The sequence below is a fragment of the Puma concolor genome, chromosome D3 (assembly GCF_028749965.1).
Source record: "Puma concolor isolate L17-30 chromosome D3, mPumCon1.1.hap2, whole genome shotgun sequence".
Classification (NCBI taxonomy): Eukaryota; Metazoa; Chordata; class Mammalia; order Carnivora; family Felidae; genus Puma; species Puma concolor.
In genome coordinates, this window is record NC_141678.1 from 85,983,816 (window position 1) to 86,001,636 (window position 17,821).

Genomic DNA, 17,821 nt, shown 5'->3' on the forward strand with positions numbered 1-17,821 from the left:
TCCAATTTCCACATAACCTTTACTTTTTTGCTGTGTCTTGTATACATAAATTTATCATATAATCACACTGTGTTAATAGGCTGCAAATAACAAATAATCAGACGTGATTATTTAAGATTTGTTGTTATGACTGGTAAAATCATTCCTTTTTTTTTTAAAGATTTAGAGTTTATTCAATCAAACAATCTATTACTTTTTTAAAACCTTAGTTCTATCTGTTACCTGTTATTAGTAATAAAATGGACTTCATCTATTTCTTTTAAATGCCTACAGTTTCATAATACCCTGACATACCATCATATTATATATCCCCTTGGCCAAAATATATATATTTTTCCCCAAATTAATTTTTCTTTTTAAAAAGTTTTTTTAAAAATTTTATTTATTTACTTTGAGAGAGAGAGAAAGCATGAGTCAGGGAGGGGCAGAGAGAGAGGGAGAGAGAGAATCTTAGGTATGGATCCCAAGCTCTACACTGTAAGCATGGAGGCTTGAACCCACAAACCATGAGATCATGACCTGAGCTGAAGTTGGATGCTTAACCAACTGAGCCATTCAGGCGCCCCTAAAATTAATTTTCATCACTAAGTTAATGATTTTTTTCTTACAGCTTTATTATTTTAATTCTCATAAGTGACATGATGATAGTCAAAAAGTTTAAGCATGAACCTTAATAATTAAAGAAATGTCATGTTGGTAATTGGATTTTGAAATACTGTTTTCACCTTAAATCCCCCAATAGATACTCCACAGGTTTAACCACATCGTCTAAAATTTGGTCCCTTAGTTTATGATATTTAGTTGATACACAAGGTCCAGTCTCAAGAATGTAATTTTTGTTTCCTGTTTTTTAGAAGCCAGAACATCTCTTTGATTTGGGAACAGACTATTTTCTATAATAATGGTATAATTATGTGTATATGAAAAAGGGTGTTTTAGAAATTTTGTAATGCAAATTCATTTCCAAAGATATTTTTGAAGTCTAACATTTTCCTTAAGTTGATCTCTCTTTTAGAATTTAAAATGTCATGAAAAATACTTTATAATATTATAATACTAATCAGTACTTTGCAATCAAGCCGTTTTAAACTATGTAAAAATGAATAATTTCCAATTTCTATCCTTAACAGTTTAAAAATGTCTCACATTTTAATCATGTTACATAGTTTACAAGGCATTTCAAATAACTGTTTTTATTCAGCCCTTATAATTCCACGGATTTGGTGGGTCTGGTGTTCTCATCCGAATTTTATTTTTAAAAAAGGAACAAAAAGAGGAAACGCTGTATTCAGAATCAGCCAAACAATGATAAGTGACGGAATCAGGACTACTGATTTTTCTACTTGTTTTTCTACTGTGAAGTGTGGCTTCACTGTACAGATGTATGCCATAAAATTACTTTGACGTTTGGAGATACATATGCTCAAATTATGAGAGAAATACGTATATAATTATTTCCCCAAAATTATATGACCACAGTGTTTTTTCTCTAAGTAGAACATTGCTATGCAAAGTGTTTTCCTGTCAATTTAATTAATTTTACTTCTCACAGACCCTGTTACATTAGAGAATAAATTGTCCACATGGGGAGATTAAGTTGCCTGACCGAATTTACCCACAGAATTAATGGTGAAGTCAAGATTAGAATTCAGAGCTCAGGATTAGAATTTAGAGCTAAAAAAGCTACTAATCATTTCTACTTACAACATCCAGAACAAGAAAAAAAAATAATCATAGCAGGCAATTATAATTTATTGTCATTATAATAACGAGCAGATATTTAAACATAATGAAACTGAATAAAATAAGCACGTTTGATATTGCCTCTTTAAAATCTAAATAGAAAAATATTAAAACAACAAAACTGACCAAGGGAGAGAGACATTAAAATTACCCTAAGTTCAGTAAATCAAAGCTCCTAGAGGTGGGTTCTTGTTCACCAGTAATTACCAACATCTCCCTAAGGCAATCTCATGTGCAGCCGTGGTTGAGAATCATGGGACAGAATTGGAAGTGAGCAGACTTTGTTCCTAAGGGGCCAGATAGTAAATAATCTAGGCTTTGCTGGTCATACAGCCACTGTCTCAACAGTTCAACTCTGCCATTGTTAGTGCGACAATAATCATAAGCAATGTGTCAATGAATGAACATGACTGCATTCCAATACAACTTTATTTTTTTCACACTGAAATTTGAATTTTGTATAATGTCAGTGTGCCTGAAGTAGTATTCTTTTTTAATTGTTTTCAACTATAAAAAAATGAAAAACTACTATTATCATGGGGTATACTAAAAGAGATGGGTCAGATGTGGCCCCCTGGCCATGGTTGTCAACCTCCAATTCTCTGGAAATCCAATTAGCCACTCACTCATGTGTGCTTGACTATATTTTATAGTACTTTAATTATGGATTATACTATTTTGTTTCACTCGCTTGTCTTTGTCCTCAGTGATTAGTATAATATGTGGAACTTGAAAGGTATGGTAAATAAATAAATAAAGGTAGAGTAAATAAATAATAAATGAATGAATACATGAATTATATCCATCCAACCAAAATTACCCAAGAAATTATTTCGTGCCTTCCCAATGGATAATGTTCATCATTTAAGTGGAGATGATCGCCAGAATATTATCGTTTTTCATTTGACATATTTATTTGACAAATACGGTCTGTACGATTATAGAAATAGTCTCATGAACCAAGAGGAAGACTGCATTTATCTAGGGCATGGCCTGGTCTTAGGATCTTCGTGTTGTTCACAACTTTTCAGACAAATACAGTGTTCTTTTTAAAAATTATATAAATCTATGTGTCTGTGAACCTTTCTTAGTGGGAGCTTGTTTGCTGGGTGCCTTGCCTTTTGATAATTACAAATGCTACATGTTGCTTCTTTGTGTTTTCTGTATTTAGCTAGAGAGATTGCAAGCTGAAAATATCTTGGAGCGAGACAAGAGGGAAATACTTGAAACAGAAAAACAAGGACTGGAAAGAGAAAATAGAAGGCTAAAGGCCCAAGTGGAAGAAATGGAAGAGCTTCTGGAGAGGAGAAATGTTTTAAGTGCAAACTCTCCAGGTCCTGACTTCAAGACCTCACAAATTGAACTGCAGGAAAAAAATCAAGGTATCGGGGTTTCTTGGAAGCAAATGTTCTCACTCACTGTAAGTTGCCTCCCTCACGCTGCCTTAACTTTTGCCCACCTCCAAGTCTGAATATTTCCTTTGTACTATTTAACATCTAATGCTTGCTCTTTTTCTCATTGCAAGTAGAATAATGTTGTTCATGCATATGGAAACAGTGTAACAGATTTTGTATGAAAATGTTACACTATTAGGGTGCCTGGGTGGCTCAGTCGGTTAAGCGTCTGACTTCGGCTCAGGTCATGATCTCACAGTTTGTGAGTTCGAGCCCCGCATCAGGCTCTGCGCTGTCAGTTCAGAGCCTGCAGCTTGCTTCGGATTCTGTGTCTCCCTCTCTCTCTGCCCCTTCTCCACTCTTGCTCTCTCTCTCTCTGTCTCTCAAGAAAATGAATAAACATTAAAAAAAATAAAAAATAAATAAAATATTTAAAAAAAGAAAATGTTACACTATGACAAATCCAACACTTTCAAGCTTTTCCAAAAGGAAGAGAAAATGAAAGGATGAACCTTTGTATTTTTCATTTCCTTTTACAGTTTTGCCCCAGTGTTTTTCAAGCAATTGATCTTATTTTTAAGTAAGTCTATTTCCCCGTTAGTTTGAACAACTGTGTAATAGGCATTTGTCAGTAACTTTAGTAAGGATCTGCATAAACGTTTCAATTTAGTTTCAATTCCGTTTACTCTTCTCTGGTTCTTTTTTAGTCTCAGAAAAATTGTTTTTGAGTCAATACAGTGCATCATGTTTCAAATAGCTTTTGTAGCCTATAACATAAATGTTAAAACTAGATTTAAATTCAAAATCTGGCTTTGAGAAATTTAGGTTGTCTTGGAATTATTTTATCCTAAAGTCAGTAGACATAATTACTGCTATAGATGGGATTGCTTTAAAATAAATTGTTTTTAGATTTTAAAAATAATCTCTTAATGGCAGTTGCAATTTGTGTGTTTTAGTGTCAACATGCTGCAAAACATTTACATCTTGTTTCTATTTCTTCCATTAAAGTACATATAGTATCTTTTTTTTATTTTAAAAAATTGTTAATGTTTTATTTATTTTTGAGACAGAGAGAGACAGAGCATGAGCAGGGGAGGGGCAGAGAGAGAGGGAGACACAGAATCCGAAGCAGGCTCCGGGCTCTGAGCTGTTAGCACAGAGCCCAACCCAGGGCTCGAATTCACAAACCGCAAGATCATGACCTGAGCCGAAGTCTGACGCTTAATGGACTGAGCCACCCAGGTGCCCCTAGTACATATAGTATCTTAATGCACTCTTCTGTCTTTTCATTCTGTTTCTTTACCAGTGAGTTAAAAGTGAGTTTGATAAGCTCATATCTTTTAGTTATATAAGTAGTTCATACTCATATGAGCTCTAAAAGCTAAAGATGGCCACAAAAGTTGAATTCCATTTCACCTTTCCTTATTTCTTGTGATTCTAGAGATTAATTGCAAATACAAGATTAAATTGCATTAGTGTTTTGTGACTTGCAAGTGCAAATATCCATTTGTTACAGCAAAATGTTGTATGAAACCAGCCTTAATAGTGGTTCCGATATACATAACATCTGTAGAGATGTTTTTATGTGTTTCTACTTGTGGTAACACAGAATTATTTCAATTATGAAACAAGTTTGATCATCAAAATACCTGGGTGTGTTTGACTCACCTGAACTAACAAGAGTTTATATTATACTCTGTGGGTGATGTGAAGATGAACGAATCATTATCCCTGCCCAGAATGGGCTTAAAGTCTATATAAATACATAAATCATTATCAATAGGACATCGTGTTGATTGCTAAGAATAAAGTAGAATGGGAATACAGGCGAAGTAATTAATCCTATTTCATTTTGATTCCATACTAAATGTTATAACATAAAGTATGTCAGGAAATACGAGAGTTGATTGGGGGCTGTTTGGAACTGGCATTGGTATATACCATTGTATATATATATTGGTATATACGATTGGTATATACCAATCAGCATGTCCTGTCAACAGGGCACAGAGTCCGTCCCTGGGGTCTTTGAGACAAGTGCAGTTCTTCACTTAGAACTAAACACAACTTGGAAACTGAGAAGATTCTGGAAGGCCTAACCAACCCAGTGGGTGTGTTCATCCATCAGAAAACTATTCCTCAAGTATATATTATCTTGACGATCAGAAAGAGGTGCTGGTGATTCTTACTCTTCATTAAGAATTCAGACTTCCTGCTTCAGATTCTGTGTCTCCCTCTCTCTCTGCCCCTCCCCCATTCATGCTCTGTCTCTCTCTGTCTCAAAAATAAATAAACATTAAAAAAAATTTTTTTTTTAAAAAAGAATTCAGACTCCCTACATGAACCAAAGTAATTATCATAGAACAGCTGCAGGTCAAAATCCTTGGTGCCACAGAGATCCCCACTGGGATCAAGATTGTGTCCCCAAATGCCAAACGGATCAAAGCTGCATATAGAACATGCCTAAGTCCAGAGAATAGTGCAGATTTTATTATAACATGAAACTAAATTTTAATTTTAATATTATTTTAATAAAACCTAATTTATATGTATATAAACTATGCATGTAAGTTCCATATAGGAGTATCATGTGTATATAGGTATATAATTATCGTATAGAAGTAACATATATCTATATGGATATAAATACTGTATATGAGGGAGATAGTGGAAATAAGTGTTGGCATGTAAGTGATAAAACAGTAACCACTCAGTTATCAGTCTCTAAAAGAGGTGTAAGTTCTCTTACTACATTATATTTATATCTATTGCATTTAACAAATGTCTGTGACAGACACAAAACTACCGGGTATTCATAGAAATCTCCATATCGATAAATTGTGTTAATTTCTTGAACTGTAACATTCTCATTGTTTGATGATTTTTTTGTATAAATCCTTATTATACAAGAGGGGAAGAATTTTGCATATATATTTGAAATATATAGAGTGCTATATTTTGCCTACATTTTTGCATATTTTGGCTTCAGTATTACAGGGAATAGATTTTTAAAGAAAACAGCTTTTAATTTTAAATTGCACTGTTAATTTATTTTTTTTTTTATTTTTTTTTTTTTCAACGTTTATTTATTTTTGGGACAGAGAGAGACAGAGCATGAACGGGGGAGGGGCAGAGAGAGAGGGGGACACAGAATCGGAAACAGGCTCCAGGCTCTGAGCCATCAGCCCAAAGCCGGACGCGGGACTCGAACTCACGGACCGCGAGATCGTGACCTGGCTGAAGTCGGATGCTTAACCGACTGCGCCACCCAGGCGCCCCATAAATTGCACTGTTAATTTAAAGACAAAGATTCTCGTCAACACAGATGATCTCATCACATGAATGTCCATATTGTGGTTGTTTTCTTGTCCTATGTTAAGGCTACGTGTGCATCAATTTTTTACAATTAAAAAACAAAAACAGCAGCACACCTGAACTTTTAATGAATACATTGCAAAATTACTAATCAATATGATATATGAGAGATGGGACCATGCCTATGAGAGACACAGAGAGAAGTAAGTTTCAAGACAACCCATAAATCATGAGGTTAAGAAAATAACATCTTCAGGGCTTGGGGAAAAGAAAAAGAAAAAACTTGAAGGACTTCACCAAATCTAATCTCTTTTTGAGCTTTTACTTCCACCTCTCTTCCTCCCTTTGTTCGTTTCCAGGAACTTTTAGGAGGACAGAGAGGAGAGGAGAGAAGAGAGGACAAGAGAAGACAAATGAGGGAAGAAGAAGGGAAAAGTGGAATTTGTGCTGACTATAAAGTGAGAGGACATAACAGAATAACCAAAATGGGAGCAAACACATATAGGCTAATATTTATCAAAATATGTCCTGATTTTGCTGTAATGGAGAAAAGTAGAGTTATAATTCCCAACCATTTTTCTAAAAATGATACCTTTCAATGCTCATTTGCTTTACCTACTTTATTCAGTGACAGGGAGGTTTGTACTTGGATAGCCTTGATTCTGTAGATATGCAGTGTTTGTATTCTCCATTCCAAATAACACGTTTTGAAGTGAAAAGTTATTGGAAAAAGTGGTCAGTATTCTATGGGGTAAAGCCCCGTGAACTAGTCAACATGCCTTTTGTGGAGCTTTTTGGAGGCTTGTTTTCTTAAATCATCCTGGCAACTGACTCTCTTCCTTCAGGTCACACAGTGGGTCATTTTCAGAAAACTAATGTGACAGAGTGGTAATTGATGTGTCTCAGGAAAATGATGAATTAATCTAAGAGTAGAAAGGCCATCAAAGTCAATTCCTAATGAATTTACATTACTGACAGTGTCCATTTCTTGAATAGGAATGACATTATATTTATTTTGCTTAGTAACTTTATCCTCAGAAATGTTTTATTTTCACTCAGAGGTTTATCAGGCAAACCTATGGCTTTGTTAACTTCTTCACTCATTATTTTTCTTTTAAAACCTTCATTACTCATACAATTATTGAGTAATTTAAGAATAAATATATCTATTCTTATGCTGTTGTAAAATAATAATTTTAAATATAAAATAACATAATTTGATGTTATTAGACAGGGTTATTTCACGTTTTTCTTTAACCATTCTTACATAGCTTTGCTTTCTGTGATACACTAGAAATTTTAATTTTTAATACAGTGATTAGTAAAAATTTATATTACTGTAGAGACTTTAGAGATATGGAAATTTTTAACCCTTTGGTGTGTGAAATATATTTTGGTATATAAAAATGAAAATAATTCATTTTGAAGAATGTCTTAGTTGTAGCAAAACACTGAGCTACACATGAGTGTCTTTCATGAATTGATAATTCAGTGATTTCATAAAACTTAGAAACACATCCGTGATTTTGTATACATTTTAGCAAAAGTGAATTAGATTGTGTGGGTTGACCAGAACAATGTTCTTTTCTCCAAGAATTTCTGAAGTTAGCAGAGACAGACGCTTAAGTACCATTTGTTAATGTCATAAAGAGGTATCTAGTGAAAGTTCACACTGAATTAAAATAAATCAATATACTACAAAAGAGGGTGGCATTTTCTCTAATATAATGACTGCCCTCACTCACCCTGAAATACTCACATGCGTTCATGCATTCAAACGCACATGTAAATGCAGACAATGAATTGATTTTTATAAATAAACTCAAAAGTGAAAGTTTTATTTTTTGTTGTTTTGTGATTATTCACTGGAGAAAAGATACACAAATAAGATTTTGTACATGTGAAGCATTATTTCTAGGACTATGTTATCACTGGGTGGAGTTTCACTTTTTCTTATAAAAAAACAAATGCTGTCATAGATTATTAAATTAAAATTATGAATAGTAAATCCCAACCCATCCCAACCCAATCCAAATAAATAAACATATGTTCCATTTCCATTAAATTTCATTGTATATTTTGATTTATCTTTAATTCTTCTACTCTGTTTTTATTCTATGTTAGAGGGCAATGAGGTCTATAAGATTGTTGCAGGCTTATAATATCCATTAAAATTTGCTTCATGTATACCAGATCAATGATATTTTACCCCACAGCCAATTAAAACCAAGATGTAAATTTTGACACTTTAGGTCACTTATATTTTCTACATTTAGAACTTCATGAAATTTTGTAATATAAATTGTGACATTCAGATATGAAATTATATCATTTTCTGTTGATATGCCTAGCATACTACTAATAATCCACTATATTATTACAAAATGATTGGCATTTCACATAGCTGTTATCAGTTGATTTATATTAGCTTGATTTAAAGCAGTGATAGGAAATAATATTTAGCTTCTTATTTAAAATGAAAAAAACACTATGGTTATAATGTTTCCTTAAAACTAAAGCTAAAATTCAAATAAAAAAATAAAACTACAAGTTGAGGGGAAAAACCTGTAGGCCTGAGACACTCACTATTTTGTTCTTTTTTCTTTTCCTTTTTCTCAAAGTCAAGTTATATTACATAATATTCTCCTTTTCTTTTTTTTTTTGTTTTTGAACTCATGACCCTGGGATCAAGAACTGAGCTGAGATCAAGGGTCAGACGCTTAACTAACTGAGTCACCCAGGCACCTCCATAAAATTAGCCATTTTGAAGTGAATAACTTAGTGGCATTTAATGCATTCACAATATTGTACACCTACCACCTGTAACTGATTCCAAAACGTTTTCACCATCCTCAGGGGAACCCAGTAAGCATTAGTAACTCCTATTCCCCGCTCCCCAAATCTTCTGGCAACAGCAAGTCTGCGTTCTGTTTCTACGGATTTACCCATCGAGATATTTCATGGGATCATACAACATGTAACATTTTGTGTCTGGCTTCTTTAACATACATAAGACTTCAAGGTTCGTGTGTACATCAGTTCTTCATTCTCCTTTTTTTTTTTTTTTTTTTAATTTTTTTTTTCAACATTTATTTATTTTTGGGACAGAGAGAGACAGAGCATGAACGGGGGAGGGGCAGAGAGAGAGGGAGACACAGAATCTGAAACAGGCTCCAGGCTCTGAGCCATCAGCCCAGAGCCTGACGCGGGGCTCAAACTCACGGACTGCAAGATCGTGACCTGGCTGAAGTCGGACGCTTAACCGACTGCGCCACCCAGGCGCCCCTCTTCATTCTCCTTTTTGGTCGCATAGTATTTGACAACAATTTGTTCATCCGTTTATGTGCTGATGGACACCTGGGTTGTTTTCATCATTTGGCTCTTTTGAACAATGTTATTATAAACATGTATGTACATCCGTTTATTTGAGTACCTGTTTTCAATTATTTTAGGCATGTATCTACGAGTAGAATTTCAGGGTCCTATGGTAGTTCCATATTTAATGCTTGGAGGAATCAGCTCCCCACAGTGGCTTAGCCATGACATTCCTGTCACAGTGTATGAGAGTTCCAAGCTCTCCATAACCTCAGAAACATTGGTTTTGGTTTTGTCTTTTTAAAATTATACTCATGCAATGGCTGTGTAGTGTGGTATCTTATGGTGGTTTTGCTTTGCATTTCCCTCATGATTAATGATGTTAAAAATCTTTCTATGTGCTTCTATATCCTTTTTGGAGAAATGTCTGTTCAAATTCTTTGCCTCTCCCCCGCACCGGCCCCTTTTTTAAACATAAGGTTGTTTCCCTTTCTGTTGCTGAGTTGTAAGAGTTCTCTATGTATTCTGGATATTAAACCCTTATCAGATATATGATTTCCCAACACTTTGTACCATTTAGGTTGTCTTTTCACTTTCTTGGGAATGTCTTCTGATGTACGAAGTTTTTAATTTTGATAAAATCCAATGCATCTAGTTTTCTCTTGCTGTTTGTGCTTTTAAAGTTTCATTTCTAAGAATCCATTGCTAAATCCAAGGCATGAAGATTTAGCCCCTATGTTTTCTTCTAAGACTTTTATTTTTGTGTATGGTGTAAGAAAGTGACAGTAAATTATATTTATAAATTTTTAAGACAGTTAAAAGTAAAAAACAATAAAATAAAAAATTGAAGAATAAAAAAAGACTTTCAGGGGCGCCTGGGTGGCGCAGTCGGTTAAGCGTCCGACTTCAGCCAGGTCACGATCTCGTGGTCCGTGGGTTCGAGCCCCGTGTCAGGCTCTGGGCTGATGGCTCAGAGCCTGGAGCCTGTTTCCGATTCTGTGTCTCCCTCTCTCTCTGCCCCTCCCCCGTTCATGCTCTGTCTCTCTCTGTCCCAAAAATAAATAAATAAAAAAAAAAAAAAAGACTTTCATAGTTTTACGTGTTTTCAGTTAATTTATGTATATAGTATAAGATAGGAATCCAACTGCATAATTTGACACGTGAATCAGTTTCTCCCACACTATTTATTGAAGAGACTTTTTGTCTCCTAGTGAATGGTGCTCGCACCTTTCTTGCAAATCAGTAGTGTATAGAGCTATGGACTTATTTCTGGAGGCTCGATTTCATTCCGTTAGTTTACGTAGTTACCATTATGCCAGTACCACATTCTTTTGATTGCTGTATCTTTGTAGTAAATTTTGAAATCGAGACATATGGCTTCCCCAGCTTTGTTCTTCTTTTTCAATATAATTTTGTTTATTTCGAGCCAATTAAAATTCCGTATGAATTTGAAGATCAGCTTTTCCATTTCTGCAAAAAATGCAGTTGGGTTTTTGGTAGGGACTCCACTGAATCTGTAGCCGACTTTTGGGAATATTGAGATCTACTAAATGTCTGTGTCCCTCCAAAGTTCCTATGCTGAAACTTTATTGCAAATGTGATAATATTTGGGGGTGTTGCTTTGGCAAGGTGAGTAGGTCTGAGAGCAGAGTCCTCATGAATGAATTAATGCCTTTAAAACAAAGACTCCAAAGATCATCCACATTATTATCCAATGAAAGTGGTAACTGCTAAATGTGTGATTCAGTACGTCCGTAACAGGAAACTAGGACCAGTGTTTAGAAAGAATAAAATTCTTATCCTGGTTCATACTCAATATTTTGACCAAATAATCCTCCTTGTGCTTTAGTTTCCTCATTTTTAAGAAAAGAATCTGGAGATTCTAGCTGAGATTCTTCCAGCACCAAAATCCCATTATCTTATGTTTTCCAAAACTTAGCTACTAGGTTTAAATAAAGCACTAATTTGGGTTCATGAGGATAATGTAATATTTCTTTAGAATTTCAGTTTATTTTCACAAAAATAGCTGTTGGCTCCTGATCCCGCTTAGTGTACTCTTTCCACTTGCTGGATTTATTTCTTTTTAATTCACACAGTTAAATTTAATATGTTTGTTGACATAATTGAGAGCATTTTCATTTCTTATTTCTCTTCCACTGCCCATCACTTTGTGTTTCCCTATCATTTTATTGTGCTTAATTTAATGGTATTTAAATTCCCACAGCATTTGGCAGCCTTTCTAATTCTCTTTAAATTCTAGGAAAACAGAAGACAGGAAGCATCAATATTTCAGTAACTAACAAAAATCATCTCTTTGCTTTTTTACCAACTTTAATTCTCCATTACATACTTCCTTGTACGTGTGTGTGTGTGTGTGTGTGTGTGTGTGTGTGTGTAAACGTGGTTCTATTTTAGTGTAAAGTGAATAGTCAATCAAGAAAGAATAATTGCAAATTACATTAATATTTCACATTCAGCTCCTTTTCTAGCATTCTGAAATCATGTTATGCCATGTATGTTCAGTTAAATTCACACGGTGGAGAGAAGGAATTTAAAAGTAAACTAGATGTTCTTGTCTCCTAATTCAATGTTTCTTGAACAATTGAATCATGGTCCTACTGTACCAGATAGGGTGCTTTCTGAAAATAAAAATTCTGAATTAATAGGCATGCGACTTGACAAGTGGGAATGTATATATTTTTTAAAGAGTAATTAGGTGTCCACTGATGAATGGATAAGGAAGATGTGCTGTACACACACATACACACACACACACACACACACACACACACACACACACAATGGGATATTACTCAGCCACCAAGAGGAATGAAATTTTGGGGCGCTTGGGTGGCTCGGTTGGTTAAGTATCCAACTCTGGATTTCAACTCAGATCATGATCTCATTGTTTGTGGAATCGAGTCCCACATGGGGTTCTGCGGTGACAGCATGGAGCTTGCTTGGGATTCTCTCTCCCCCCCCCCCCCACTCTCTCTCTCTGCCCTTTCCCTGCTCTCATGCATGTGCTCACTTTCTCTCAAAATAAATAAATAAACATTTAAAAAGGAATAAAATCTTGCCATTTGCAATGACATGGATGGAGGTAGAGAGCATTATGCTAAATGCAATAAATCCGTCAGAGAAAGACAAATACCATATGATTTCACTCATATGTGTAATTTAAGAAACAAAACAAATGAGCAAATGGGAAAAAAGAGAGGAAAACCAAGAAACAGACTGTTAAATACAGAGAACAAACTGATGGTTAACAGAAGGGAGGTGGGTGGGAGGACCAGTTAAGTTGATGATGGGGATTAAGGAGTGCAATTGTGATGAGCACTGGGTGCTGGACGGAAATGTTGAATCACTATATTATACACCTGCAACTAATTACATTGTAGGTTATCTAGGTGGAATTTTAATAAAAACTTTAAAAAATTGTTTTAACAGAGAAACAATAAATAAAAATAAAATGTTGATAGATTCAGCCAAAATCTCTTAAAAAAAGAAAAAGAAAGAAAGGAAGGAAGGAAGGAAGGAAGGAAGGAAGGAAGGAAGGAAGGAAGGAAGGAAGGAAGGAAATAGCTAGGTGATTTTTATTTTCACTAAACTTGGAAATCTTCGAGTCAACAAAGAATGTTCCAAAAATATATTATACCTTTTGTAATAACTATAAGTGACTTTAGGTTATTTCTGATTTGAAGTGTGTGTGTGTGTGTGTGTGTGTGTGTGTGTGTGTGTGTGTGTGTATGTGTATAACTTTAGGAATTAAGGTAAATATCTTTTGTTAATGGTAATTTCAAATTACTTTCAAGGATGTTTTGTATACCTCATAGTTAATTTAAATAAATATCACAAATGAAATTTATTTTCTAATCTGCTCTAATGCTTGAAAACGTGGTTATCTGCCCTGGAGGCAAGTGGGTGCCTGTTTTGGTGGCATGTCCTTGACAACATAGAGAAGGGCAGGGAAATGTGAGAGGTCTTCTGTGCCAAGGTGAGGCAGGTGTGGGGAGAACGGTAGCATATGGAGAAATAATTAGCCGGCTGAGTCTGTATTACAAGAATAATTTTACCTTAAGCCAGTTAAAATTAATTATCCTACCTTAAGCCAGATAGAATTCATTCAATTTCTCCCAAAGAAACTGTTTATTTGGTATGATTTGGGCAGACGTAGCTGGAATGTTTTTTTACCCATATTAATGAGCATTTCATAATTAGAACTATGTCCTTTGGCTCAGTATACAAATAGGAAAAAAAGAGAAAATTGGGATTTACAAAATTTAAAAACCCAAATGTGTCCTTTTCTCCAGATAATTATCTGAGTTTTAATGTTTTCTAGTCTTTATATTTGAATGAGTCACTGCTTATTAGCTTAGCTTGTACCATAGGAGGAATGCCTTTTTTATTCTTTTTATTAGATTTGTCTTATCTGCTTTTTGCTTATTAGCATGTAATGCACTTGAAGAAAAAACTCCATTTTGGTTTTTATTTTTAATGGTTGTAGAGGAAGTATCAGTGTATTTTTTTCAAAACCAGATTAAAAAGTATTCAGTTTTTTCTGTGATTGGGCAATATGAATTTTTGGAAGGAGCAAACTATCCCATTACTTATTTTGCATATGTTCATAACTTATCATTTACTGAGAACAGAAGAATATTAAGACATAATTTTATAAAGGGCGAAAGGTAGTCTCATCTATCATAGACAAAAAAAAATCATTTAAGGTCACATAATATCTACTCTTTCATTTGTTTATGGATTGGTTCAACAAACATTTACTGAATACTCACAGTTTGGTTGTAGATATCAAAAAATAGACAAATAACAGAAAGGTATATAATATAAGGAATCGGATGACTTAGAAGGACTCGGGGGGCAAACTCCATGTTGGATGTATAGGAATGACCTCTGGTGGCTTACCACAGAACAGGCCTGACTAAGTAAGGAATGAGTTCTCCACAGAAGGTGTCAGGAAGAGACAGAGTTCAATGACACGGTTTCATCGCTGCCTCCAAGATCACCCACCTTAGCTGTAAGCTGGGGATACAAGTCACCCTATGACTGCCAGCTCTATAATGTGTTGTTGGCATTCTTCCTCCTCGGAAATCAGCTCCAAATTTAGGTCTTACTTAAGCACATTTATTTTCCAGCATCTAAAGATTATCTGGAGCTCTAGCTACAAGAGATTCAGGAAAATGTAGATGTTTAGCAATACAAGAGGGAATACTGGAAGCAATCTGGAATAAATGTCGAGATAGCCAATCTATCTTTCAGACACAGTGTAGATGGGGTTTATAAAGGTGGCAAGACACACAGTGTAACAGCTGTCCTCATGAAGCCTACGGTCAAATCAAATGATCAACAAAGAAGTCTATAGTGGCGACTCTCTTAAACGCTGAAAGTTAGTAGATTCATGTCATCGCTCCTTCCTGGAAAATGATGATTCAGACTGAGTTCAGAAAAAAGAAATCATTACCTGGAGAGGAATGGTATTCCATATGAAGTAAACAAGTGCATGGGCTCATTTGCTTCTGGTGAAGTTTGGGGAAAAACAAGTGAAATCTACTTGAAATCTACTAATTTTCTGAGATGAATCTAAGTGTGTGCAGTAGAAGAGACAAGTGGCTGTTGGGCAGAGATACTTGGAAGAAAGCTGAGGTTCTGAGATTCTAAAATCTGTGTCCACTCCCTCACAGGTCCCTGGTGTGATGATGGAGCTCCAAGGCCCATTCTGAAGACTGCTGGTGGGCCTCTGGAGGAGATGTGCTCAGCAAAAGTCCATGTGCTGTGGAAATAGCGGGGAAGGCACAGAAAAAGAAGTCATGGGATCTCCTAAATTAACTTTGTAGGTACTCCCCTCCAAGGATCTGGTGGTTATACTTAGTTTGTGTAGCTAACAGAATTGTCATGGCCTTTCCTAGTTGCTTTATCCTTAGATCCTGTTGTTCCTTTCTGTCCAAATTTATTTGCACTGAGATTAAAGTACCTTTCTATGTTGTTTTAAGGACTTTATCCATCAATTCAGATATTCCTGGAGTATGTTAATGATATAGCTTAGTTTCTTTAATTAAGGAGCCTGTTCTGAATTGTTATTTTGGAAGTTTTCTGTTAGCATCTGCAGCAAAATACTTGATTACTTCTTTACCTAAGAATGGCTACAGTTTGCTCTGTATCTTTATCTCTTTGTGTTGCAAACATTGCACAGTATAATCAATGTTCACCTCACCACAGAAATAGAATTACTTTTATTGGTATACAACCTGAAAATGAATCTCCTCTTCAAGTCCAAAATGGACAGAATGATCCTTATATGTAAGAATATGTCCCACCATTTTATTTGCCTTATGCACACTATAGAAATGCATATATATTCTATATATATTACATATGCCTATTTTATATATATTTATATACATATATATATACACACACACACACATACACAGTACATAAAACATTCCTCCACCCCCATAACACAGACATGCAGAGCTACATATACATGAGAAAAGTTTAACAGTGTAGTAGGCCAATATTGACAAATCCAAGATGATAGAGACAATTAGGAAGTCCCTAAGTCATCTAAGATCGGCAGATATAAAATCTACACGAAAATCTTCATGTTGTCAAGGCAAAACATAAAATTAAATGTGTGTGGAGACTCAACATCCATTTTGTGTGATAAAGATTACTGGATGGTGGTTGTTTTGGGAACCATAACATCTATTCACCTGGCTTCTACTTAATATGCACTGATTTTCCTCTAGGATCAACTCCACCCTCAAATTTCAGGTCACATCCTGTGGTTAAGGTTGATACCTGCCTCTGCCTCCAGGTTGGGTAGGAGATTTGTGTGTATACAATCAACACGTTTAAGTTTTCTGGGCACACTTGCTATTTATGTACAAGTAACCACATCAGAAAAAATGAAATATAATGATGCTTAGACTTTTTGAAGAGATGCATTTTCTTGCTGTTAAAGTTAAACCTGAGAAAATATAGACTCAGAACTGTAAAAAGTATCATCCTTTCACTTGTTGCTACATGAGAAAGAGAGTTGAGGTGTGGAGAGGGGCCTGACCTGGAGACATAATGAGCCTCTGGCTTAAGCAATAATAGCCTGGATCGAGATACCCCTGGGAATTGTAAATAACGCTGCTATAAACATAGGGATGCATGTATCCCTTGAGTTAGTGTTTTTATATTCTTTGGGTAGAAACCCAGTGGTGCGATTACTGTATCATAGGGTAGTTCTATTTTTAACCTTTTGAGGACCCTCCACACTATTCTCCACAGAGGCTGCACCAGGTTGCATCATCACCAACAGCGTTCCTTTTTCCTCCCCAACACTTGTTCCCTGTGGTTGTTGTGAGTTTAGCCATTCTGACAGGTGTGCAGAGATATCTCATTGTAGTTTTGATAATTTGCAATAGCCAAATAATGGAAGCAGCCCAAGTGTGCACAGATTGAATATTATTCATCCATTAAAAAAATGAAATCTTGCCAATTTTAACGACATGGATGGAACTAGAAAGTATAATGCTAAGTGAAATAAGTCAGTCAAAGAAAGACAGATACCATGATTTCACTCATATGGAGAATTTCAGAAGTAAAACAAACAAGCAAATGGGGGGTGGGAGAGACAAACCAAGAAACAGACTTTTAACCACAGAGAACAAACTGATGGTTGGTTACCAGAGGGGAGATGGGTGGGAGGGATGGATGAAACAGGTGATGGGGATTAAGGGGGGCACTTCCGATGAGCACTGGGTGATGTATGGAATTGTGGAATCGCCATATTGTACAACTGAAATGAATATAACACTGTATGTTAACTATAGTGGAATTAAAATAAAATTTTAATTTAAAAAAGATACCCCTGGGATTTTCAGTTATTTGTGTCCATGAATTTTCCTCTCCATTAAAGAAAAATTGAATTGAGTTTCCAGTAAATTCCAATAAATAAAAACGTGTTTTCCAATAAATCAAAACACGTTCAATAATAATAGCAAATATATTCTTTAAAAAGGGCAACTTTAATTTTTTTTAAATGT

At 35.1% G+C, this 17,821-nt stretch overlaps 1 protein-coding gene across 9 annotated transcripts in view; it reads left to right on the top strand.

The window, feature by feature from the left end:
* Positions 1-17,643, top strand: part of CCDC102B (coiled-coil domain containing 102B) — a 205,989-nt gene extending 188,346 nt beyond the window's left edge. For 8 of the 9 annotated variants that reach the window (XM_086683193.1, XM_086683191.1, XM_086683192.1 and 5 more), the window contains 2 exons: positions 2,915-3,163; positions 6,812-8,292. In XM_086683193.1, coding sequence (XP_086539319.1) covers positions 2,915-3,163; positions 6,812-7,120 — 558 coding nt within the window. In that variant the 3' untranslated portion in view covers positions 7,121-8,292. Of the gene's footprint in view, positions 1-2,914; positions 3,164-6,811; positions 8,293-15,466 lie in introns of those variants that run through there. The other variant, XM_086683199.1, reaches the window with a different exon arrangement.
* Positions 17,644-17,821: the final 178 nt, after the last annotated feature.